This window comes from Penicillium hordei, assembly GCF_028827395.1.
Source record: "Penicillium hordei strain IBT 12815 chromosome Unknown utg000001l_segment0_segment0, whole genome shotgun sequence".
Classification (NCBI taxonomy): Eukaryota; Fungi; Ascomycota; class Eurotiomycetes; order Eurotiales; family Aspergillaceae; genus Penicillium; species Penicillium hordei.
Genome location: NW_026623142.1, coordinates 1,783,402 through 1,807,838, shown reverse-complemented (window position 1 = coordinate 1,807,838; position 24,437 = coordinate 1,783,402). Strand labels below are relative to the sequence as shown.

General features: G+C 48.9%; 12 protein-coding genes across 12 annotated transcripts; 4 read left to right on the top strand and 8 right to left on the bottom strand.

Annotated features, from left to right (window-relative positions):
• Nucleotides 1-381: 381 nt before the first annotated feature.
• N7537_000680 (fungal specific transcription factor domain-containing protein) lies at nt 382-2,722 on the top strand (the record flags this gene model as incomplete). The annotated part of the gene is made up of 4 exons (XM_056891738.1): nt 382-448; nt 1,102-1,620; nt 1,675-2,059; nt 2,113-2,722. The coding sequence occupies 4 exons, from the start codon at nt 382-384 to the stop codon at nt 2,720-2,722; spliced, it is 1,581 nt and encodes a 526-aa protein (XP_056756733.1).
• A 100-nt stretch (nt 2,723-2,822) lies between these two features.
• Nucleotides 2,823-3,744, bottom strand: N7537_000679 (HpcH/HpaI aldolase family protein; the record flags this gene model as incomplete). The annotated part of the gene is made up of 3 exons (XM_056891737.1): nt 2,823-3,388; nt 3,448-3,540; nt 3,669-3,744. 3 exons carry the CDS (start codon nt 3,742-3,744, stop codon nt 2,823-2,825), a joined length of 735 nt encoding a protein of 244 aa, XP_056756732.1.
• A 334-nt stretch (nt 3,745-4,078) lies between these two features.
• Nucleotides 4,079-6,143, top strand: N7537_000678 (IlvD/Edd family dehydratase; the record flags this gene model as incomplete). The annotated part of the gene is made up of 3 exons (XM_056891736.1): nt 4,079-4,675; nt 4,724-4,878; nt 4,934-6,143. 3 exons carry the CDS (start codon nt 4,079-4,081, stop codon nt 6,141-6,143), a joined length of 1,962 nt encoding a protein of 653 aa, XP_056756731.1.
• Nucleotides 6,144-6,554: 411 nt separating this feature from the next.
• N7537_000677 (uncharacterized protein) lies at nt 6,555-8,403 on the bottom strand (the record flags this gene model as incomplete). Its single annotated transcript, XM_056891735.1, has 3 exons — nt 6,555-7,573; nt 7,601-8,109; nt 8,165-8,403. 3 exons carry the CDS (start codon nt 8,401-8,403, stop codon nt 6,555-6,557), a joined length of 1,767 nt encoding a protein of 588 aa, XP_056756730.1.
• Nucleotides 8,404-9,332: 929 nt separating this feature from the next.
• Nucleotides 9,333-10,670, bottom strand: N7537_000676 (putative erythromycin esterase; the record flags this gene model as incomplete). The annotated part of the gene is made up of 1 exon (XM_056891734.1): nt 9,333-10,670. The coding sequence occupies one exon, from the start codon at nt 10,668-10,670 to the stop codon at nt 9,333-9,335; it is 1,338 nt and encodes a 445-aa protein (XP_056756729.1).
• A 378-nt stretch (nt 10,671-11,048) lies between these two features.
• On the top strand, nt 11,049-12,314 carry N7537_000675 (uncharacterized protein; the record flags this gene model as incomplete). Its single annotated transcript, XM_056891733.1, has 3 exons — nt 11,049-11,889; nt 11,956-12,216; nt 12,268-12,314. 3 exons carry the CDS (start codon nt 11,049-11,051, stop codon nt 12,312-12,314), a joined length of 1,149 nt encoding a protein of 382 aa, XP_056756728.1.
• A 260-nt stretch (nt 12,315-12,574) lies between these two features.
• N7537_000674 (putative inositol phospholipid biosynthesis protein Scs3) lies at nt 12,575-13,819 on the bottom strand (the record flags this gene model as incomplete). Its single annotated transcript, XM_056891732.1, has 2 exons — nt 12,575-12,701; nt 12,767-13,819. The coding sequence occupies 2 exons, from the start codon at nt 13,817-13,819 to the stop codon at nt 12,600-12,602; spliced, it is 1,155 nt and encodes a 384-aa protein (XP_056756727.1). The 3' UTR covers nt 12,575-12,599.
• Nucleotides 13,820-14,337: 518 nt separating this feature from the next.
• Nucleotides 14,338-15,576, bottom strand: N7537_000673 (uncharacterized protein; the record flags this gene model as incomplete). The annotated part of the gene is made up of 5 exons (XM_056891731.1): nt 14,338-14,368; nt 14,441-15,069; nt 15,131-15,267; nt 15,322-15,333; nt 15,471-15,576. 5 exons carry the CDS (start codon nt 15,574-15,576, stop codon nt 14,338-14,340), a joined length of 915 nt encoding a protein of 304 aa, XP_056756726.1.
• Nucleotides 15,577-15,842: 266 nt separating this feature from the next.
• On the top strand, nt 15,843-19,097 carry N7537_000672 (translation initiation factor 2; the record flags this gene model as incomplete). The annotated part of the gene is made up of 3 exons (XM_056891730.1): nt 15,843-15,869; nt 15,920-18,884; nt 18,946-19,097. The coding sequence occupies 3 exons, from the start codon at nt 15,843-15,845 to the stop codon at nt 19,095-19,097; spliced, it is 3,144 nt and encodes a 1,047-aa protein (XP_056756725.1).
• A 440-nt stretch (nt 19,098-19,537) lies between these two features.
• On the bottom strand, nt 19,538-21,749 carry N7537_000671 (uncharacterized protein; the record flags this gene model as incomplete). The annotated part of the gene is made up of 3 exons (XM_056891729.1): nt 19,538-19,924; nt 19,987-21,639; nt 21,690-21,749. 3 exons carry the CDS (start codon nt 21,747-21,749, stop codon nt 19,538-19,540), a joined length of 2,100 nt encoding a protein of 699 aa, XP_056756724.1.
• A 605-nt stretch (nt 21,750-22,354) lies between these two features.
• Nucleotides 22,355-23,358, bottom strand: N7537_000670 (EI24 domain-containing protein; the record flags this gene model as incomplete). The annotated part of the gene is made up of 3 exons (XM_056891728.1): nt 22,355-22,529; nt 22,579-23,156; nt 23,212-23,358. 3 exons carry the CDS (start codon nt 23,356-23,358, stop codon nt 22,355-22,357), a joined length of 900 nt encoding a protein of 299 aa, XP_056756723.1.
• Nucleotides 23,359-23,652: 294 nt separating this feature from the next.
• Nucleotides 23,653-24,421, bottom strand: N7537_000669 (haloacid dehalogenase, type II; the record flags this gene model as incomplete). Its single annotated transcript, XM_056891727.1, has 2 exons — nt 23,653-24,206; nt 24,256-24,421. 2 exons carry the CDS (start codon nt 24,419-24,421, stop codon nt 23,653-23,655), a joined length of 720 nt encoding a protein of 239 aa, XP_056756722.1.
• Between the last annotated feature and the right edge of the window lie 16 nt (nt 24,422-24,437).

Here is a 24,437-nt window from a genome sequence, read left to right as displayed (position 1 = left end):
GAAGTTCATAGGTCTCGTGCATTTGTTGGAGTTCTTATGATTCGCATTGAGCGCGGCGCTTGCAAACCCTATTTTTTTCCGTTCAGTTAGCATGGCTAAGTGTTTATAGAGGCCTTTTGATAGTTAATAATTTAAGCGCTAACCTTAAAAGCGTTACTTACGTATGCTAATCTTTATATATGCTCTATAGCTCATACCGCCACTCGAGCGCGGAGGTCGACTGTGCCCTAGCATTAGTCAACTACAATATAGTTAGTTAACATCCATCGATGTTTCATACTGCCTGATAAACAAGGCCACAAAATTAATGCTGTGGCTGACGTCATCGAAGGATATCCCTCGGAGTTGAAGCAAACCTCGGAACAGGAGTTTCCGGACCTCATGAAGCACAATGCCAACTCGAAGGAGCCGATCGGCGGCAGCGTGTGTGCATTGTCGCGAGAAAAAGGTGCGTGCTTTGAGCCTCTATACAGAGTTTGAACTCATTATCGGATTAAACAAGTAGTTGAAGTGTGATGCCCAGAGGCCCCAGTGTGGGAACTGTCTAGCCAAGAGGATCGAATGTCGGCTAGGCGTGGTCCAGAATAAGCCAAGGTACAAGTGACCGCACTACAATCAAATTTCAAGTTGCTGATGCTTCGCTTTTGGGCCGACCAATCACCGCATTGCGGAATTAGAACAGGAGAATGAAATCCTTCGACAGAAATGTGCCCAGCTTCGAGGCAACAACACCACTTCTGCTGGAAGGGTTCAATCTGAACTAGAGCATTCTATTACATCGGAAAGCACCCCACGTACTCCATTGCCATTCTCGAGAGTAACGGGTATTGGTCTCTCGCGGAATGACTCTTCCTCTACTTCAACTAGAGGTGTATCACACCCAGAAGTACCGGAGAACGACCGCAGAAACACGTCATTGTACCATGGCCCAACGAGTACAGTGTATGATGATACAAGTCCGAACCACAATGAGCAGAATAGACCAGGACAATGGAACGAAGAGGGAACGCGGCATTTTCTCTTTTCGCAGACAGCGAGGCAGAGCAAGTCGGATCTCATGTAACACCAAATATGGTTACGGTACTAATTGGAAAATAATAGGACAGCTAGAGCCACTCAATCTTGCCGCCGGAAAGCTCGACTTTGATGGCATCGATCCTGAGATCGGCATGCATCTACTCTCTATATACTGGAGTCGTCAGCTTTACACAGCACAGATAATTTACCGGCCGGCTTTCATGCGAGATATGGCCTGCGAGGGACCATACTTTTCCAAATTGCTGTTGAATTCGATATTTTTTGTGGTGTCAAAGCACTGTGACCGACCAGAGCTTCGTTCCGACCCAAATGACATTACGACTGCAGGATGGAAGTTCCGGCAACGCTTCACGCAGCTTTTGCGAGATTGCTTCGATAAAAGCGAAATCACTACCCTTCAGGCCTTGTTGATCATGTCCAATGCGCTTTTTTCCAGATGTGATGAACGGAGTCTGTCATGGCTATACGCCGGAAATGCATTTAATATGTTCATTGATCTTGGTCTGCATGTGCTCCCTGCTGTGGATAGCATCCCCGCCGAGGAACTTGAAATTCGAAAGCGAGTGCTCTGGGGAGCATACTGTGAGCTATCACTCCCCCGTATTGTCCCCGGATAACCTCTGACTTCTTTGATAGTGATTGATAAGATCCAGTGTCTTTTCCAAGGAAGGCCTCCGCTTCTCAACCGTGTCAACTTGAGAGCGTCACTGGACTTCCTAGATGACTATGACGAGCTTGAACCTTTTCAGGGTATCACATATATGACTACTAAGCCTCGAGGAGTGATTCCGTCATTAAATGTTTCTTTGCTCACCAATTTATGCGAGTTGACAACAATTGTGGAACGTGTTCTTCGTGAGATTTATTCAGAATCTCGAGAGTCAAACCTGGTCCACAGGGCAAATATCTCGGAGGAAATCAAGTCACAGCTAAAAGTCTGGCGCCAAAATTTGCCACTTCAGCTTGACTATTTGTCATTTCCAGACCAGGCGGTTCTCCTGCCTCAGTCTGCCTGCCTTTTGTATGTTCCTTGCACCAACCAAGGCTATTTTACAGTTGCTAACCATCGACAAGAGCTCTGTTCAACGTGCTTATTATTTTGGTTCACCGTCCTCTAATAATTGGCCATGACGGGGTCATCAATTCAACAACTGCCCATGAGTCAGTGAACGCATGTACAGCAGCTGCGAACCAAATTGTTCAGATTCTGCATGACTACTCGCAGCACTTCTCGTTGAACAGTGCGCCGTACATGCTCTCTTACGCTACCTATATCAGTGCAACGATCCACGCACGGATTGTTGCACAGAAAGGGAGTAACTCAACTATGTTCCAATCACTGATTCTTTGCCGAAATATTCTTGCTGAACACACACACCTCTATTCTGCAGCAGAGAAGGCTAGGGAAAATTTGGAGAAATTGATTTCTCACTTAGGAATCAGTACTACAGATGACAATGTACACACTGGAAGCCCCGGGAGCTCTGGGAACAACTTTCCCAGCGAACATATGCTCGTGGATGAGTCTATGAATATCACCAGAGAACCTGGCGTCGCAGATCGTGCACTTGAATTTGGGTCTTCTCTGATGACATTAGAACTATCGGATCTGGACCTTGAGGCAATTGCTCAAGGCTTTCAGGTTGATGTAGAGTCACATTCGTTCTGGAATTCTTTGGTGTGAATTATCATACCCTCACGATATGCATCCATGGCCCCTTATGATTTACGCGATCAACAATAGCGAGACAAACAAAATTTGCTTCAATGGCATATATGCTGCACTAGCTACCGTAAGGCCCAGAGGCAGCCCTGCCTGCTTTTTGGGCAACAATCTCCATTTCACTCGCGAGAGAGCTGGTCAGAGCACCAACATCAGTCACGACATTGACTAAGTCATACCCCAAATCAGCATATTTCTTTGCCCGCTTTCCATTTCCGCAGTAGATTCCAGCCTTCTTGCCTGCCTTGTGTGCCGAATCCAGAACCTTTTCAATGGCTTGTTCTAACTCGGGGACAAAAGAACTACCCAACACTGGGTGGCCGATACCATTGCCCAGGTCAAAAGGTCCGACAAATAACAAATCGAGTCCTTCAACGGCGGCGATGGAATCGACATTGTCAAAAGCTTCTTTCGTCTCGATCTGAACTGAGAGCAGAAGATTGGCATTGGCTTCAGTCAAGTACTGCGTGGCTGATACATCCCTGCCAAACCTGTCCATCGGGAAAGGCGATCCGAAACCTCGCTTCCCTTGTGGTGGGAATCGGCAGGCCTCAACGAAGGCCCTTGTGTCTTCCACTGTTCGCACGAGAGGAGCGAGGACTCCATGTGCGCCTGCGTCTAGGGCACCTATGCAAAATATGAGAAATTCTCAAGTGGGCTAGGGATATCAAGCCCGTTTGACATACGTTTAATCATCCAAGATTGAAAATCGGGAACACGAACAATTGGGCTCGCTCCATATGACGTTATAGCGGGGACAGCTTCGTGCATTGCGGCATCTGCGAGGAATGTTAGAATTGAACTCCAAATAAGAGCGAAACTCCTGGCCATCGATATTTCCATGTTCACAGTCCACCAAAACCCAATCGTATCCAGCTCGTGCTAGAGTACGGGACATGTTTGCTACCGGGCAATAGCTGCCACACTCCCAGAGTGAGGTTGCCCTTGTCGAGGACTGTCTTTACACGGTTTAGACCTTGCATTGTTGATGACTTTGGCACAGGCGAGTTATTGGAAATTGGATCAATAGACGAAGTTCGCCTATAATAGATCCGACGTCATATCTTCAGACAATATCCGGAGCATCATATCCCGGGGGGCAAAATCTCGGCTTATCTCCGTGATCACGCGGGGCAGCAACAAATTATATGATTCCAATGATTCGACGCCAAATGGCTCGGAAAGTGTCTCCCGAATGCACTCCGCATTTTTTCGAAGCACAAATGGGGAGCCCTCCATATATAATCCATCATCACCCCTCAAATCCATGGAACGTTTATTCCGCACTACCCCGATCTATAGTGTATCTATAACACCATGGCGTGTTCCGATAAGAAGTCCTGTGAGGGCTGTTCATGCAGCAATGACTCCCAACCTCAATCAATCAACATCGAGGACTGTCTAAGTGAGCTGCAAGCCCTACGTCGACGCAATCAGGAGCTAGAAACGCGCATGAAAGTCACAAGCGAGGTAGATAATGCCCAAGTCCCCGTCAAACAACCGGGGCGAACACTTCGTTCGTCCTCATGGTTCGACTGCCGCAGCAATCCCGGAATGACAGCTATCTACATGGAGCGGTATTTCAACTACGGTATCACCAAAGAAGAGCTCATGTCTGGTAAGCCGATGATTGGAATTGCTCAGACGGGCTCAGATATTGCGCCGTGCAATCGTCATCACATTGAGCTCTCCAAACGTGTTCGTGAGGGTATCCGGACAGCTGGAGGTATTCCATTTGAGTTCCCTACACATCCTATTCAAGAGACGTCAAGACGGCCAACTGCGACACTTGATCGGAATCTGGCATATCTTGGCTTGGTGGAGATCTTGACGGGATATTTCCTTGATGGTGTTGTATTGCTTACCGGGTGTGATAAGACAACCCCGGCTTGTTTGATGGCTGCCGCTACGATGGTAGGTACCAGACCTTGGAGACTTCTAGATCCATGCTTATATTTCTAGAATATCCCTGCTATCTGCATGAACGTGGGACCTATGCTCAACGGTTACTCCAAAGAAGCTTTGACCGGAGCAGGCACTGTATTGTGGCATGGGCGAGAGCTTTTCGCTACGGGTGACATTGACGAACATGAGTTTATGGATTACATCGCTCGAGGGTAAGCAATTTCTAAAGCCCCTGTAAATGACCCCAGGATCTAACCCAAACTCTAGAACTCCATCAGTCGGCCACTGCAATACAATGGGAACTGCCTCGACGATGAATGCCCTCGCAGAGTCCTTAGGAATGGCACTCCCCGGGTCAGCCGCCATCCCGGCTGCCTACCGCCACAGAGCCCAATGCGCCTATGAAACAGGCAAACGGATTGTGGAAATGGTAGAGGCAGACCGGAAGCCGTGCGATCTCATGACACGTGAGGCCTTCGAGAATGCCATTGTAGCAAACGCCGCAATCGGTGGAAGCACGAACGCTCCTATTCATATCAACGCTATCGCGCAGCACGCAGGCGTAGAGGTGTCCATGGATGATTGGGATACCCTCGGATCTACGATCCCACTGCTATTGAATATGCAGCCTTCGGGGGAATATCTCGGCGAAGAATATTACCGCGCTGGAGGACTACCGGCTATTATGGCTGAATTATTAGACCAGGGCAAGCTGAATGGCGATGTGCTCACTTGCAATGGCAAAACTCTTGCTGAGAATGTCCGTGGGAAACATACATGGGACCGGCGTGTCATTAAACCATACAACGATCCATTGATGAAAGATGCCGGATTCGCCCATCTGAAGGGTAATCTTTTCGACTCTGCAATCATGAAGACATGTGTCATTTCACCCGCATTCCGGAAGCGATACCTCTCCAACCCCGATGATCCAGAGGCATTCGAAGGATCTGTTGTGGTATTTGACGGCCCTGAAGACTACGAACATCGTCTGGAGAACACGCCACATATCGACGAGAAGACCATCCTTGTTATGCGCGGTGTTGGCCCAATCGGGTATCCTGGAGCAGCGGAAGTCGTCAATATGCATCCACCAGGCCGACTCTTGAAAGAGGGTATTGATGGACTATTCTGCATCGGGGATGGCAGACAATCGGGAACCTCTGGGTCACCTTCTATTTTGAATGCTAGTCCCGAGGCCGCAGCTGGAGGCAATCTTGCTATTTTGAAAGATGGGGATAGACTCCGCATTGACTTGCGCAAACGGCGGGTTGATATGCTCATTACTGATGATGAGATCAAACAACGAAGGAAAGCATTGGGCACCGAAGGATACCCCGTTGTCCCGAGTGGTACTCCCTGGCAGGAGATCTTCCGCCAGGAAACAGATCAGCTAAGCAATGGCATGGTACTACGAAAGGCAGTCAAATACCAGCGACTAGCCCAAGAAGGCCAGCCACTGCGCCATAATCATTGATATGCGGCACTTCAGACAATGTTGTTGAGCAGTCACCTAGGTTTCACTTAGTAGGGAATCTTTGACCATCACATCCATAAAACTATCACAGACCTATCTATCTACATTATATAATACTCCAAATATCGCATGTTGCATGTTGAGAAGCCGTCCTCGTGGAAACTATGCTATTCATCGTTATATAGATTACTGTTATGCATTTACAACCAATAGATAGTCTTCTAGCTACAACACCAAGAAGGGGGAGAAGACATCTACAAAAGTTCTTACCTTAATGTCTTTAATAAAGGAATATGAAAGAAGGCCATGGGTACCTAGATACATAAATATGCTCAACTACATAATAAATGTCCGCTGTAGAATGTGTCTCTATATCACCCTTTATACAATCTAATATGGAGAATTCACCACTCACAAGTGAACACCATGCACCTGCTGCTTCATCTTCTTCACGTTGAGATCCTTCCAAAAGAAGCACGAAGTCCAAGTTATAAGATAAAGACAAGTAGCGGTAATGAGCATAAGTCGCTGAGTTTCACCATAGGCATGGTCAATAGCATCACGAGTAGCTGTGCCTTTGGCGTAGGACTGCTGGACAGTCAAGGAGCCGTAAATGGTAGCGAGGTCTGCCTGTGCAGAACTCGGGAGGAGCTCCTTTAACTTGACAGGGAAAATTCCAGTCCACATCGCGACAGCAACAGTACCTCCTAGGGCGCTACCAATACTCGCAACCACACCCTCGATAGCCAGGATAGCAGGGATATTTCTCTGAGCGGAAACAGCCATGACAGTCATCTGCTCGCAGATGACGAGGGTGCCACCACCAAATGCAACGAAGATCTGGCACATGACGATGTATCCAATGTTCGAATCGGGTTGGCGGAACTTGATCATAAGGCCAACCCCAAGGATGGTAAGAGGAACACCAAAGCAGATGGCCCACCATTTTAGACGGCCGTTGTAGCGAAGAATTGCCCCGAAGACAAGACACCAGAAACACGAGCCCATGGTGTAAACGTTGGAGATATAGGTTGCTTCCGTGACGGTTTGGTTGAACATCACTTGCAGAAGGGAATAGAAGTAACTATCCCATATATACCAGGCCAGGTACAGGGACACCACCATGGAGAAGGTGAAGAAAACAGTCCGGTTTTTGATTAACTCCCAAGGCATGAACTTCACTGGCGCAAAGTATCTCTCCCAGAAAGTGAATGCGATAATCAAACAAAAGCCGATGACAACGAAACAGATAATCATTGGGGAATGCCACTCTCCAGGTTGATAAGAGTATAGGTTGAACGCCAACAGGAAGAGAGAAAAACCCGTGGAGATGATAAGCAGGCCAATAACATCAAACTCGATGCAGTAAAACAAGATAGACTGCCAGAGAGTTCGTCCACTGCTCCTCTTCGTCAAGTTCAGCTTTTCGGCTTTTTTCTAGGTATAATACCACAGACCCCAGAGCGGAGCATTGACAATGGGCATGATAATGGCAAAGACACCAAAGCCCCATCGATACCCGATGCCGCCTGGGGCAACTATTTGATTGGCAGCGTAACCGTAGATCCAAGGTGTGATGAGATAGGGAGAAGCGGCGTACGCAATCCAAAAAGCCCGGTTTTTCAAAGCCGTAGTATCGGCAATGAAAATGGTCATGGAGAAATCGATCATACTGAACCCAGTTTGGTAGAAAACCTGAGCAGCACAATATGTTTGTACATTCTTGCAGGCGGCCATCATGACCAGTCCGAGAGTCAGAAATCCGACACCGACTCCAAAGGCCTGAGGCCGACCCCAAATATCCATGAGCTTCGCGTAGGGAAATTTGACCAGAGCGGAGATCAACGAAGCGATGACGGAGGTAAGACCTGTCAAGGAGTGTAGCTCGAACCCACTATAGATATATGGGGATAGGGAGCTCAGCAGTCCAGAGCTGAAGTACTCTAGAAAGTTAACAACCCAGACGCTTTGGGCCATTAGCTATAAAAATACCTCAGGGCTTGGGAAAAGACGGAACTCACAGAATATAAGCTGCAACCAATGTGTTCTTTGTCCAGGCTTGGGTGCTTGCCTGAGCTTTTTGAGTACCCGACTGCGCTTTTTCATCAATAACTTCTGAATCCAACGAGGCCCGATCGGTTTCACCCAATTTTTCCAATTTGGAGTCTGCGGAAGCCTCCATGTCGGGTACATCAGTCGCTGGTAGCTCCTCGGCAGATGCCCGAGAAAATGGGTTGACGAAGCGCTTTCTCACAGCCATGATTTCAACAATCAGACCTAAACCCAAACTGAATACACCGAAACTCTGAAACTTAAAAGGCAGGACCTTGAATGGCGAAAAGAGCCCGAATCCACGATAGAAAAGTCTGGAAGTAAGTGAGGAGGTACAGGTTCGGGGAGACCAGTTTCCTGGGCACTGGATTTATACCGCAACTACAATACGAGATGTAAATGAAAATTTCACCAACTGGGGAAAAAATGAAGAGTAGATTAGCTAGAGAGACAAGCTAAACATAAGCTAGTCAAAAAAAAGTCAAAAAAAGTCAAAAAATAATTGCCCACCCCATTTTGGGATCTCACCGATGATCGGAATTTTGTTTTTTTGTTTTGTTTTTTTGTTTTGTTTTGTTTTTTTTTTTTGGTACGTATGTACTGTGTAAGTTAGGCGATTCTTGAGGTCAATGAGAGACAGTCAAGGGTCTGAAAGTGTCAAATGTTGCAAAACTACACAATATAGACCAAGCCCATGTACAAAGTACATGGATCCCACTAGGCTTGATCCGCCTTATCTGATTGATCTGATTGATCTGATTAACCTGATCCGGTCAGCTTGTCCCCTTTTGGACATAGTTCTCATTGCTTTCGGAAAATCTCCGAACATTTCGGAAAATGCTCCATCTTAGAAAGGGGACATTAAAAGGCCCGGCCTTTGAACCGAAATAAAACATGATCTGATACTGACACCATCATGTTAGTAGCCACCGCAGGAAACCCCATAGAAAACTCAAAGCTGCATCGGAAGCGCTAAGATCGCATGCAGAACGAACGGCTTCAGTGATAATTAAGGAGAGTCAATTGCAATTCTCAACATGTGCATAATAATTAGGTACATTGAATGAAGCACGGCATTAAGAGACGAAGATACCGAAGAAAAAGTATTAGCTTTTGACCAACAAAAGAAGTGCATCACTAGAGACCAAATGGATACGTTTCGCCCTTCCCAAGTGGCGTGTCGGGCTGGATGACTTCCAAAGGTTTAACAGCCTGAGTCGTATCAAACCAAACATAACCATCAAACTGTTTGTGAAGGAGAGCTTGCGAGTAATGGGAGACGCGCTCAGTATCAGGGCGGTAGATGACACCGATGAAACGCTGCAGGCGCTGCTCAGCGGCGATCGCTGAGCGCAGAGAGGGATCTATGCGATCCTGACGCAGGTCGAGCACGAAGCGTGGTACCCCGGTATCATGGGCCACAATCTCCCAACTGTCGTCCCGGGATGGACGGACGGACATGACCTCCATATCATCGTCCCACTCATGGGCCGCGGCAACGGTGCCAGTGTGAGTTCCGCATCCAATAATGGTCACATTCTCGCGTCCCAGTCGCTCACGACATAGTTGCCCGATGTTGAGCTCCTTGCGACGAAAGCCCATGCTTGTATAGCGCGCATCCCCGACGTGGGAATTGTGTGCCCACACAATGGCTTTCTCTCCCTCATGGTGCTTTAACAGACGTTCCAAAGTTTCAAACATGTGCATGTCGCGCAGGTTCCATGAACTTGCTGAGCTGTAGTACATTGCTTTGTAATACTTCTCTGCGTCACGAACCAGGTGGGCATTCTGTTCGCCGCTGTGGTATTCATCGCCATCCCGCGAGCCGATGTATTCAAGCCGTCGCTCCAAAAGGTCTCCAAGCATCTTCATCACCGGGCGTTCACAGTCTTCCATGCCTCGAAGGGATGCCAGACCATATGAAGTGGGATCATCAACCCAAGGCTCTAGGCACCCATACCGCTGGCGCGCTTGCTTGCCTGCCTGTGGGTCTACTCGGTCCAAATAGTCGATCACAGCACCGATCGAGGCACCCATGCTGTACAGGTCCAGCCCGTAGAACCCGGCTCTTTGCTCGGGTGGGAGGGCCTGGTTTCGATCACGCATCCATTCAACTAACTGTTGCATCTCAGAATTCCTCCACATCCAGGTGGGAAATCGATTGAATGGTTCATATCCTTTCGCACTTCCTCCAATTTGCGCCTTGGGGCCTGGGCGCAAGCGTACGTATCGGTCGATCGCCTCTGCATCCGGCCAGTCTGCTTCGACCGCGACCATGGTGTAGCCGTGTCGCTCAATGAGTCGCTTTGTGATCTCTGCACGTGCAGAATAGAACTCAGATGTTCCATGACTGCCATCTCCTAGAAGAATCACTTGGTTTCCTGCAAAAGTATCGAAGTGTGATGCGAAGCTTTTGTCCTCAATTACAGGCAGAGGCTGCACTGCTGAATTGAAAAGCTCCTGTAGTTGAGGCATCTTTTTTGTGGTTCGGAATATAGACGCCAAACGCATGGACGGTTAAGCTATGGTTGGGATAATCTTCACGCAGAATATCTCACGTAGATAAACATGTCGAAATGACACACGGCATTTCCATTCTTCTTTCATCAATACAACATATGTTCTTTGTTTCACGGGAGTTTTTCCAGCGAATTATTCATATCCCCGCAGCTAAGCAGTCATCATGACTTCATCGTCGATGGCAAACTACAAATGCTTCAATCCCGAGTGGAATAAATAACACCCGAGAATGAACATCTATAACAAATGCAGCTGTCTAGATTGCTATTGTTCAAGCAGAACACTACTCGAAAAGCAATCATTCATCCTGTTTTGAAGACACATACCTCGAGCATGGCTCTCCCAATCAGTAGTCCGTCACCGCGCCTAGACCGGTTTGGACAAGCCATGGAATCTCTTTACGGGAGTTTCAGCAGCATCGAAGACCCAAAAACCTGGACTCCACCACCAAGATCAGGCGGTCACCGGGGGCGATACCTATGGACAGATGCCTTCGGGGTTGTCAACTTTCTTACAATGCACAGCGAGTATAAGCGAACCGGCAATGGCACCGTTGGCGACGACCGTTACCTGGTGCTGGCTGCTCGTCTAATTGAGACTGTCCATGACGTTCTGGGTAGAAATCGAGACGGCCGTTCAAGACTGCGAGGAGCAACAGACGCCAACCCGTTAAGCGGTGGATTGAGGATCGGCAAGACAGATGCTCGCGGTTCAGATGGTGATGGGCAATATCATCATTATCTAACGATTTGGATGTTTGCGTTGAACAGGATGACCAAAGCATCGGGAGATTTGAAGTACAACAGGCAAGCCATAGAGCTGGCAAAGGCGATACACCCAAAGTTTTTTGTCGATCGCGCGGCAGCTCGACCGAGAATGATATGGAAAATGAACATGGATCTGTCGGAGCCAATGGTCAAGTCAGAGGGTAATCTTGATCCGATTGATGGCTTTGTTGTTTTTCGACTTCTGCAAGATACAGCCATGGAAGCAGGTGATGGTGCTTTCTTGGCCGAGGAGATTGACGACTACAGACGCACGATGGAGCGCAAAGGAGAGCACTTTGTTTCAAGTGATCCTCTGGATTTGGGTATGACATTATGGACGGCACATTGGTTTTCTGGACAAGAGCGCTGGGCTGCTGACCTGGCGGGGAAATGCTTCGAGCAAATATGTCAGTTTGTGTCAATCCTTGCGACACAACATAGGATAAAATCAAGCTGACTGTGGATGATTCCAGACAATTTGTTTGAGATCAATCAATACTTGGAACGCAACATAAAATTTCGGTTGGCCTTTCGCGAATTTGGGACCTGCATGGGCATCCAATGCCAGTCGGTGAACGCAGAAAAAGAACGCACCGTTGATTTGAAATGCTACTCCGATGCTATCATTGCCGCTTGGGATCCATACATGCAGCTATCCATATCCGATGATCTGACACCGGAGGACTTGAGGCCTATCACGCGGGTGATGTATGCGTCGGCGTTGATTCCAGGTGGTAAGTCACACGAGCCTCTATGAGTTCAGTGTGCTAACACGTCAATCCCAGCATTTCAAGCTGGATTCCTGGGACAGGAACCAACACCAACACCCTAGCAATGAACAAAATCACATGTGATGTAATGTCAAGAGATGAACAGTTTTCTATCACTCTACGATGTACAATATCCATGGACAGGTTCGACAGTAGTAGACCTGAAGGCAGCCAAAGCATAAAATGTACAGGTGACTTTTCCATGTATAACCAGGAAGTTCAGCGTCTGGATAAAGACGACTTGAGCACTTCGTCATGCCCAAAAACAATGCAATCTATCATTATCATTCGGTATATTCACAGCTGCTGAGAATCAGATCTTGCAGACAAAACAGAGGTCTATAGGTCTATACTCCCGGAAGTCCAACCACGTCCCTCAATGGTGCTATCCGTCTTGGAAGAATATAGATGGCATACACAGCACTCAAAGCAATGGACAGACCAGACCACTAGATGAACCGTTAGCCAATAGAACCCTTTCTCGTGGTATGGCTCTGCCGAAGAATGCACTCACCTTTTCCAACCAAGTGTGAAACCAAATCGCGGTCATGAAGAGCATCCACCAGCCAAGGCCAACGACACCCCAAACAAGACGGAGTGACCACGTTCTCGCGAACCCGCCAGTGTTGGTTGAGTCAACTACTGTAGTACTATTGGCGTCACTGGCTTTGCGCTCACGTCCCGCATCCCCAGTGGGATCAGAACATGATAAAAATGCGGGTGCGCGTGCGCTGGCCCCGACGGCCTCAAATGCGAGGAGTCCTGTGGCCAGAACCAGCATCAACACATGCCCACTGATATCATGCCCACCCCTCCATGCACCGCCGGCGGTTTTGCACGTAGCTGCTGTGAATAGTGTTTCTAGGTCGGTTGGGCTGCTCTGCCCAGCGGCCATCTTCCCGGCTTCCTCGAGAGCCCGTTCACATTTGCCGCCCGTGGCAACGAAACCGCGATCAATGATTGCCGGTCCAAAGAACCACTGTGTTGCAAGATACCATACTGTTGTTGCGAGTGCGTAGCGTAGAATAGCTTGTAGGGTGCGTCGGAAACGTGCTTCTTGCTGTGAGGAGGATTCCCGGCGAGATGAGGAGTAGAGGGGTTGGAAAATGAGGAGCGAAACAAAGGCGGCTGTGGTCCATAGCCATCCGATCTTTACGAAGTAGAGGTTGAAGATATTATTTTTTTTTGCGAAGTAGTTGACGGGGCTTTCAGATAGGTTCAGGTCTGTAGCCAGGGATGGCGCCAGAGGGCTTGCGGGCTGTGGGGAAGAGCCAGACAAATCTCTGGAATGGTGTGCTGTTGGGGAGATTGTTGAGTACAAAGACCCGAGTAATAATGTTGCAGGGTATATCAGGAGGACAGTCGAGAGGAGGGTGACAGGTCGTGCGGTGGCTGTGGCCATGGTTGTAAGCATAGGGCGAGATTCGAGCAAAGGAAAATGAAGTGGTATATTTTGAGATACGAAATGAGCATTCACCAGCACATTCAAATATGACCACAGAGCATAGTTGTTGCAATTGGGAAGGTCGAAGCAGGATAGGTTGGCGATGACCTGGACAGATGACATCAGGATTTGCCTGCCGAGGCTGCTGCATGAATGCCTCAGGCGTCGAACAAATATCAACTTCTTCTCTCCGATCTGAATTACCGGATATTTATATAATAAAACCTCATGAGGAGAACACTAAACATGTAATGATGTATATTCCAACTGCTTACTTGTCCTCAAATTATCTAAGCTGCACCATTTGCCGATATACATCTGTTGACTTCAACAGTCTAGATCAACGTAAAAAGGAACATTGCACTATCCCCGCTAGTATCCTGCTGTTTGGCGGGTGGCAATGTAAGAATTTTAACACTGTCTATTGGAAACACTGTATACGTATATCGAATCTCACAATTGTCCAATGTCAGACATGGATATAGATCTCTATAAGCTCTGAAATGCCGTTCACTTTTGTAGTGGACCTCCATCTAACTGTGGGGTATTTAACGAGCCCTGGATATCAAAGAATTCAAGTGAAACCGAACAAAAACCAAATGCGTCAACTTTCATCATAAAAAACTACCCTTACGGGACCTTTAACCGAGAGCCTGCATGGCCAACTCGACACTGGGGAGAGGGGTTAGCTGCAATCCTAGAAACACAAGCATCATGAGGGAGTAAAGTAAAGGGTAAACATACGTCAGGAATGTTCCGGCAGAAACAGGCATAGCTCTCAGCAGAGTAGGGCCAATGCCCTTCCAGAAACCACCGAGACCTTCAATGGCATAGGTCTTCTTGAAGCAGTCGCGCATGGTACTGAACTTTTGCTGCGCGCCGAATCCATCGGTCTGCATCTTACTCTTGATAACATCGAACGGGTAGCTGGAGAGCCAAAGGACCTCACCAGCTAGACCACCGTAAATGGCAATCTTTGCCTTAGAGAGATCCTCGCGCTTGACATTGTTACGCTTGGCATCCTGGTTCATCATGAATTCAAAGGCCATGAACCAGGCACCGTAAGCCTGAGCCTCACGGATGAGAGTAACTGCCTGGCCGCGGTAAATACCGCGGAGGGCACCGCCCTGTGCGGCCAGCTTGCTCACGCAGTCGATAGGGCCTGAGTACAGACGACCAGCGCCATGTGGCTGTGCCTGCAGGCGAATACGGACATGCTCAATTGGGCCTGACAGCACCGAGTTGGTGATACCAGCGAATGAACCAGCCAAGTAGTACTGAGTGTAAGAAAGGGTTGAGTCGGCGTATTTCTTCTTGTTCAGCTCTTCCAAGCGGCGACGCGCTTCATGGTAGGCACCGAATTGGACAGACACCTGGATTGGTTGGTTAGAGGAGTTGTCTATAGTAGACCTTGCCGCCGCGGGGGTAACTCACGCATGCACCGATACCGATAAGCGGGGTTAGTGTGCCCTTATAGAAGGCCGTGGGACCTTCGTTCTTGAAGATCTGGGTTGCGCACTCTAGCGCACTCTTGTACTGGGTGGTAGTTTGCAGGCGCACCTTGACGATGTCTGCCGAGTTGTTAACTAATGCCTCCCGAGATGTGCTCTAGGCAGATCACATACCAAAGGGTTGACCTAGTGTCTTGTTAGTAATTGCTTTAGTTTTGCATGTTTAAATATTCCCCCAAAAAAGCACCACTCATGACAAGTTTCTCATCTCATGGTGTTATGGCTTTCCCCCGGAATTCAAACAAAGTAGGGTGCACACATACCGAGGAGAACCTGAGCCATTCCACCCGCTGCGCCCGCGGCCAAATCCTTGACGGTGCGGAGGGCACCACCGCCCTTATCCAAACTGTCAATTACCTCGGTCTCCATGTTTCAAGGAATATAATTGCAACGACCAAAAGTATAGACAGGGACACAATCCGGAGACTCCAGACTTTATATCCAGCCCGCTTATCGCTATGGCGCCATCTGCCCTCTGATTGGATGAAGTTGCCGAAGCACGTGACTTTACCGGCGGACATTTTACATAAGCATTTTGATACCTACAGCTGACCTAAGCGGTGACATAAGCTCATCCTCTCGAACTTCTGGAAAGGGAAAAAAGTTGACGGATCCAGATGTGGATAGACTAATGAATGATGCATCGTCGGCCAGTCTGCAGGGTAAGTCCGCAGTTTTGAAGTGTTGCAATAGCATCTAACTAAAACTACAGCTATCCCGTCGGGCTGAGTGGTCGAATTCAGCCTACCGAACACCCACTCTAACAGCTCTCACACTTCGACGGACCTTACAGTTCTCCGCGACGCGTTGGAACTCATCGGATCCATCGAGTGGGAATGATGATGGCACTGCTTCAAATCCAGCGCCCGTGAAGGCCAAATTCGGCAGCCGATGGGGCCCTAAACAAACTACGGCATCGGCGGGCTTAAGTTTCGCAGAACAAGCGATGCGCCAAACCCTTGTCGCCAATAGTCAACCACCGCCGCCGCCAGCACCTGCACCACCACAACGGAGGCGGGAACAGTCAAATCAACAACGGAACTCAGGGCAATCAAACCAGCAGAGGAAACCGTACGCGCGGCGCGTGAGTCCTCGGGATAATCAAGATGCCTACACGATGGGATCAAGAGAAACCCCACGGAATCTGGGAAGAAATCCGTCCACTCAAGAGAAGAATCCCTTCAAAGAGGAGAGTTCAGGTAGCTACGTGAGATGGCCCAAAGGAACCGCACGGAATCAGGAGAGGACCTCGTCCACCCAAGAGCAGAATCCGTTCAAAGAAGAGAATGTAAGTAGCTACATGAGGTGGCCCAAAGGAACCACGCGGAATCATCAGAGGAACCCGTCTATCCGAGGAACAAAACCGACATTTGATGAAGAAAACCCATTCGCCCCTGAAAAGACACAAAACAGATTCCAAGGCCGATTTCAGAGCAAGGCGGCTAGGGACCATCCAGTGGCCCACGACGACTGGAACTGCCCTCAGTGTATGAAACATGTTTTTGCCACAAAGCAAGTGTGTCCGTTCTGCAAAACCTCACGACCCAGCGACGCCCAGCCAAAGTTCCGAATAACCAGAGAGTATAGCGATTCTCCCGGACCTTCACAGTTCAGACAGTCCCGATCCCCTTCTGAGGACGCTAGCAAGTTCCAGCGATTAGGGGATTCGGTTTTGTCTGAGTTGGAACAAGACGGTCAGCCGAGTACAACGGAAACCACAGGGCGCCATTCAAAGGAATCTGACCGACCTCAAACAAAGGAGGAAGCAGAAGATTTCAAGAAGAATCAATGGTCTTGGGATATGTCTGCACTGGAGCAGCTAGAAAACCTAGAGGCACAAGAGCAGCAGCCGCCGAAACCTATGAAGCGTCGTGATGGACGCAAGGGACGTCAGAGTGAGTATGATGAGGCCGACTTTGACTCGGAAGATCGCGAGCGCCTCCGCATAGAGCGGAGACTCCAGCAGAAAGAAAAGGCCGCCCAAAGGGCCGCAAAGAAGGCCGCTACGCTGGCAGCACCAGCTCCTCTTTACCTGCCCGAATTCATCAGTGTTAGCAACCTAGCCGATGTCGTTGGCGTGCGGCCGGCGCAGTTTGTGCAGCGGATGGAGGAGATGGGCTTCGAGGAAATCACGTACAGGGATATTCTCGATGCAGAAACTGCCGGATTGGTAGCAGCCGAATTCAACTACGAGGCCATCTTCGACAGCGGCAAGGCAGATCTATATGCTGCCCCTGAACTAGAGGACACATCTGATCTGCCATCTCGGCCACCCGTGGTCACTATTATGGGTCACGTTGATCACGGCAAGACCACGATCTTGGATTGGCTGCGCAAGTCATCTGTGGCAGCTTCTGAACATGGTGGTATCACCCAGCATATTGGTGCATTCTCCGTAATGATGCCTTCCGGGAAAGCCATTACCTTCCTTGATACTCCTGGCCATTCTGCATTCTTGGAAATGCGTCGCCGAGGTGCCGACGTGACCGACATTGTGGTTCTTGTGGTTGCTGCGGACGACAGTGTCAAGCCGCAAACTATCGAGGCAATTAAGCACGCCACCCAAGCCAAGGTTCCCGTCATTGTCGCCATCAGCAAAATTGACAAGGAGGGGAACAACCCTGATCGAGTTAAGGGTGACCTTTCTATTCATGGTATCCATGTGGAAGACTATGGAGGTGACGTCCAGGCCATCGGTGTCAGCGGCAAAACCGGACAGGGCATGGTTGAACTGGAAGAAGCCATCGTCGCGCTCTCGGAAATGCTTGACCACCGCGCAGCTACCACCTGCAACGTTGAAGGCTGGGTCATTGAGGCCTCTACAAAGTCTTATGGCCGTGTAGCATCCGTTCTAATTCGACGTGGAACTCTGCGGCCAGGCGATATTATTGTTGCCGGTACCGCGTGGGCTCGTGTCCGCACCCTCCGCAATGAAGCCGGTGTAACTATCAGTGAGGCCACGCCTGGAATGCCCGTCGAAATCGATGGTTGGAGAGAGCAGCCGGGTGCTGGCACCGAGCTCCTACAGGCACCAACCGAGCAGAAAGCCAAGGACGTTGTGGATTACCGCTTGGAGAAGTCTGATACCCAGAAGATGGGTAACGATATCGTTGCCATCAATGAGGCTCGTCGTGAACTTCTCGAGAAGCGTAGGCGCGAGAAGGAAGAGGAAGAAACAGCAAAGGAAGTCGAACCAACCGGTCCCAAGTCGGTCAATTTCGTCCTGAAGGGTGATGTGGACGGTTCTGTGGAGGCGGTCTTGAACTCCGTTGCAGCAGTCGGTACCAACGAAGTCTTTGCCAATGTCATCCGTTCGGGAGTTGGCCCTGTCAGTGAATTCGATATCGAACATGCTGGCAGTGCCAAGGGCAAGATCATCTCATTCAACCAGGCCATCGATCCTAACATCATGCGTATTGCAGAGACCGAGGGCGTCGAAATTCTGGACCACAACATCATTTACAAACTCATTGATGACATCAAAGCCATTCTCAGTGAAAAACTGCCTCCATCGGTCACTACGCGTGTGACCGGAGAAGCCGAGATCCAGCAGGTGTTCGAGATCACTGTCAAGGGACGTGAAAAGACAGCCATTGCCGGAAGTCGTGTGCGTAACGGTCTAATCAACAAAACTCGCAAGGTCAGGGTGCTTCGCGGGGAGGAGATAGTCTATGATGGTAAGCATATCACAAGCAGCTCAACACGAATAACTTGGACCAAACTAACTTCCCACAACAGGCACAATGGTTTCCCTCAAGAACGTCAAGAAAGACGTCACCGAAATGCGCAAAGACACTGAATGTGGTATCGCTTTCGAAAACTGGACAGATTTTGCACCTGGTGACCATGTCCAGTGCTACGAAGAGATCTCTGAGAAGCGCTACCTGTGAGTTAGATGGCTCATTGATCTCAAAATCTATGCGGTCGTGATGGTCGCTTGTATTATTTGTTTGGGTCATCTAACACTCTCCATTCCCCTCATGATCTTCTATCAAATTTTGTATTATATTTTCCTTTTTCTCTCGACATGGTTGACTTGCATTCAGGGTCTGGGCGTTGTTGCATCCCTATTTACTAGGGGCCGGAAGAAAAGCATACAATCAATGTAATCAGGGAAGGTGCTGCTGTTTCAGCGCATGTGTATATGTTAAAATATCAAAGCCAAATGGCCACATTATCATTCATTTATTTCTTATAAAGAATAGCCGGCCGCTCATTCGTGGTCCGACGCGCGAGAACCCCTGACCTTCCCATCCCAAAAGTAACGCGCGAAAGATTTACGCATGAACGCTGAGGAGAAAAGAACAACATCAAGAAGATGCTGAAAACGCTACAACTGATACAACACACCACCAGCTTCCGCAAACTTCTGCTGATACTCCTTCAAACTCGCCCACTGGCTCAATTCTTCTTGATCCCGCTCATAATCACTCAGATAGCTCATAGCGCGGCCGTTCATTTGTGGACTGAGGCCGTCTGCAGGACTGGCTGCATCACCCATGGGAGAATGGCATTCCAGTCGGACAAGCGTTTCGATGAATGCGTGTAGGTAGGACTCCGCCTCTGCGGCAGTAAGGATTTGGAAGTCTGGCGGCGCGGTCGTTGGTGATGGTGATGGTGCGGCAGCGGTTGTGAGGTTTGGGATTTCGGTATTGGGTTGATTCGGTCGGTGGGAGAGGCCGAGGAGGGTGGAGGCTACTTGTCGGATTTTATTGGTCTGTAAAAAAGGTCCTTTCGTGAGTTTGATACACAGTAATGTTTTGAGTAAAGGGGACATACAATGCTTGCGCCGTTCGGCTCCATGTTCACTTCATTCACTGTTCGTAATAGCACGAAGAGATCTTTGATGACTAGTTTACGCTCTTCAGCCATCACGCGGCCAATATAGTCTGTTTGCGCATGGGGTTGGGCTTCGGTGTTGGTTTCTGACGAGGCTGTTCTAGTGGGAGTCACACTCGCACTCGGTACCGAATTGGGTCTTCCTTCGATTTTGATATGTGGTGTGGTGCCGCCCGGGGTCGTGAATTTAGGTGACTTTCCGTACTTTGAAAACGTCTCAAAAAGGCTCCAGTACTTCTCGACCAGATAGGACCTGGTGCATAGCTGACTAGCGTAGATATTGGATTTCTGTATCTCATATTGTATAGAACGTCGTTCTTGGTGGATACGATCATTCGAGTAGCTGAAGATTGTGTCATCTCCGCCAAGACCTGATAAACCAGCTGGGGATATGTGTTTCGGATGGTGGAGGGACAACTCAGCGGGAACATCGATTAGTGCAGATTTTGCTTTCTTAAGACAGTCCCAAATGCAGTTGCGCTGGTGCTCCCAATCAAAGATTTGACCGCTGCCGAACGCTATTTCCCAAGCTAGCAGGGTGGTATATGAGCTGTAGACGCGGACATTTGCGTTGAACCCGACTAGCTGTGAAACTCGGTCGGATGGCTGTGGCTCAACATGTGTTGCGAATAAAAATTCATCGTCGATCTCCAGCGGGAGTGGTGGATAACGGTCCGTTGGTGTCTCTGGAGGAGCATGAACCTTGATATCTGAAGAGCCCATCTGGTATAATGTCTGATATCCGACAAAGGTGACGTAGAACAGACGCCGGCCGAGCTCTTGAGTGATGAGGTCGACACCTTGGCTTTCCGTAAAATTATGTGCTGGTTGATCGTGCACCATTACTGAGGTTTGTGATAGCGGGCTGTGAGGTCCTAATGTCGAGGACGGGGGGTTGGTGGTGGTCGGCGACCGGCATAAATCATACACTTGAAGCATGGCTCGGCATTCCGACAGGTACACACGGCACCGGCGCATGTTGTAAATGTAGCCGGCACATATAGCGAGAAAATAGCTGATCGCTGCATCGTAGACTGTGGCGTTGCGATCAAGATATCCGGTCCCGCGAGCTTGAATGGCAACGTCAAGGCATCGCTTTACTAGAGCTATAGAATTAGGGAAAGCGGTGCGTTCAGCTTCGGTGTTGAGTCGGAGTTTAGGCCGCCGAGGGAAGGAAGTCACTAGCAGTCCAATCATTGACGCCAGAAGCGCCAAAAACGTGTGGTTGGTTACATCTTCCCGGCGCTCAAAGGCTGCTCGAAAAGAAGGCTCATGTGGAATTGGGACCAAAGGATGGATGTAAGTAAAAAAGTCATCGAGTAACATCTGCATCGTGTGCAAAGAGCATATCGACTCCGCCGAAAGAGGGAACGATGTAGATTGAGGGCTGGCGAATGGCGTTGCTAGGGGAGTTGTCCTCGCCGACGGATAGTCTGCCGGGCTCAGTGACGCTGTATCTTCAGGTTCCCGCTTTTGTTTCTTCAACGCCTCCGCATGGCGGTTAGGAGGCCCGCGGCGTCTGCTTGGTCTTTCATAGGTGCAGGGAATATCCAAGCTAGAACATGACCGACAAGGCGGCCCACCAGTATCACACTTGCATGGAAATCAGTATTTTCCGGAATACTATGACAAATGGATCATACCTTCACTTTCCGAATACTACAGGCATCGCAGGCCTTGCGCAGTCTTGTTTTCAAGTCCATCGATGAGCAAATTGCCGGGATGACCACACCTCGAACCGTCAGGTCATGTTTACTCGGCTCAAGACAGTCAGTACATCCAGACTCCAGGTTTAACTATGAACCGGAAGAATGCCGAAATCCGTGTCCCGAGAGTCGGGAATAACCCAGGAACTTTAAAAGCTGAAGCTCTGGAAATCTCGGGGAAGAGATCCAGACCTCAGGTTCGAGGGGTCACACTTCTGGATTGCTAAGCGGGTTAGACCTCCAGGATCTGGAAATCTAGAACTTTGCTGAGGCAACTATTCAAACGATATTTCCGGTGATCTATCTGCTCTCAACGGATGATTCTGAGTGCTATATTGTGAATAAATCCGCAATAAAAAGAAAACAAGTCTCGGACCGTGTTGCGGTCACGTGCTATTCCGAAAATGCTTCAGACCCTTTTTTTTACGAGATTAATCGGGTAGGGGGAATTACGATGGAATTCATCAAGAATCACTGAACTATGGTCGACTACGACTATTTTCTAGTGATACGGAACAAGGGTGGACTAAGAACCAGAAATAGACAATTAGATGCGTTTTGCAGTAACCTCGGACACCCGAAATAGATATCTAGTTCACAGGTCATGGCATAATATCGTCATGGTATTGCTCACCTAGTCGACTGGACTGCTGGTTGATAGCTCGTCGCTTGCGTTCGATATCCGTCACCCAAAGTGCCGACCCAGCAGCCGTGGTCATCAAAAATAGCATCGAAAAAGGAGGAATAAGTTGAAGGATCAGAGCCACCGTGCCAAACCTAGAGTGTGTGAGATCTCATATCAACAGAGAAAAGAAACATGACTTACGTAGTGTACTGCAGCTGACGGCGGCTAATACTTTCCTTTCTCTGCTGCTTGGACATATCCAGTAGGTGAAAGTAACGCCAGTGATGGAAGGGACCGGCACGATAGCCAGTCAACACTAGGAACATAGGAGTGCCGGCCACCGGGATAAAGATGAGCGGAAGCAGAATGATAAACTCGGCGATCTGCCGCAACGAAAATGGAGAATACACAGCACTGGTGGTCGGCGTTCCTAGACGCTTGGCCGGGTTTCCGGGCTCGGGGTAAATAACCCGCGAAGTGGTAACAAGCTCCTCCTGGCCCTCTTTCACCAACACTGCATCGAATATATCCACTAGAGTCTCATCGACAAAGAATGCCTCGAAGAGTGCGGCAACAATCGCAGCTCCTTCACCAAGCACCAGGAATGCGCCGCTCACCCATGCTGAGCTGCCCTGGAAGATGGCAAGGAAGGCAACCTGGGGAAGGTACGTGAAGAAAAAGAGAATGAAGTATATGAAGGATGAGAGGAGGACGATGGGGAGAAGGCGAGCCTTGAAGAGAGGCCATAGGAACCGATTGGACGCAAAATAGTAGATTCCCTGTTTAGGTTAGCCATGAAGCTTTGAAGCTTTGGAAACCCCCAAAATAACATACCCGAATAGGATACAGCCAGGCAGCTCGACTTGGATCCAGGAGTTGCGACATGACTTCCAGGTTCACAGGTTCAAAGAATCCGTTCCAACGGTAATGGATGAGTACGAAAGCAGGCAGCACCTTATCGATAAGCTCCCACGTGATCATTGGATATCAGTCTGGATGACTAATCCAGTACTATTTCATCGAGAAATTTTTCGCCGAGCGCCCTTTTCCTTTTCTTCTTCACATAAACTGAAATCCTCCCTATTCACTCTGAACTTTTGTTACAATCACTGTTCTGGAGGGGAAATGGGAGGAAAGACCAAATCTGCTGGCTTACCCCAAACTCTTCTACTCAAGTGTGGAGCGTTTGGAAATATATTCAGCTGTACATTCCTCTTCAAGCCTCTTTTTGGTGTTTGGAACTTATATTCAAAATTCAATGTTGGAAGCCTTGGCTTAAAGCCGATGGCAATGAATTTCGTTCATAATGTGCTCCAGGCTGTGTACAATGCCCGTTGGCTGTAGATCTGGTGCCACGGCATCCTTCCATCCCGCACCAGCGCGATCAACCCATATAGCTTGCATGCCTGTAGCGCGCGCCCCGACAATGTCGAAAGGGTTGCCGCTAATCAGCCAAAGTTTGCTCATCTGCGATGGGTCTTGGCCCGTCTGCTTCGCTAGGTGCTCATAGCTTGCCTTAGATGGTTTATATTGCTGGACTTCGTCTACGGTGACGATATCTTTGAAGACGCTCGCGTGCGGCGAAAGGTCCTTGGACCGCAACACCGATTTTGATACCATAGTTTTTGTTCCGTTGGAGAATATTACGGCTTGGATGGTTGGGTCGGCAGCTATGTGGGCCAAAGCTGGATTCACATCGGAAAATGTAGAGAGACTGTCGTAAGCTTGCATCAAGTGTTCGATGGTATCGTCGCTCAGCTGCTCCTCGTTGTCGGCTAGCGCGTGCAGTAGGGAGTTACGTGTGATGACTGAGAAGTCTTCATAGCGGCCTTTTTGATCGTCAATAATTTGACCGTCAAGCCTGGAAGCGTTACTTGCCCATGCTGTTCAATCTCCATGTGTACTCCAGCTGATACCGCCTCCAGAGCGCAGAGATCGCATGCGCCTTGTCATTGGCACAATGTTTCTCTAGTTGTTTAACGATCGATTCAGTTGAGAGTAAAGTGCCATATAGATCAAAAGCGACAACTGTTGTGGCTGTCATGATGTTTCATAAGTTA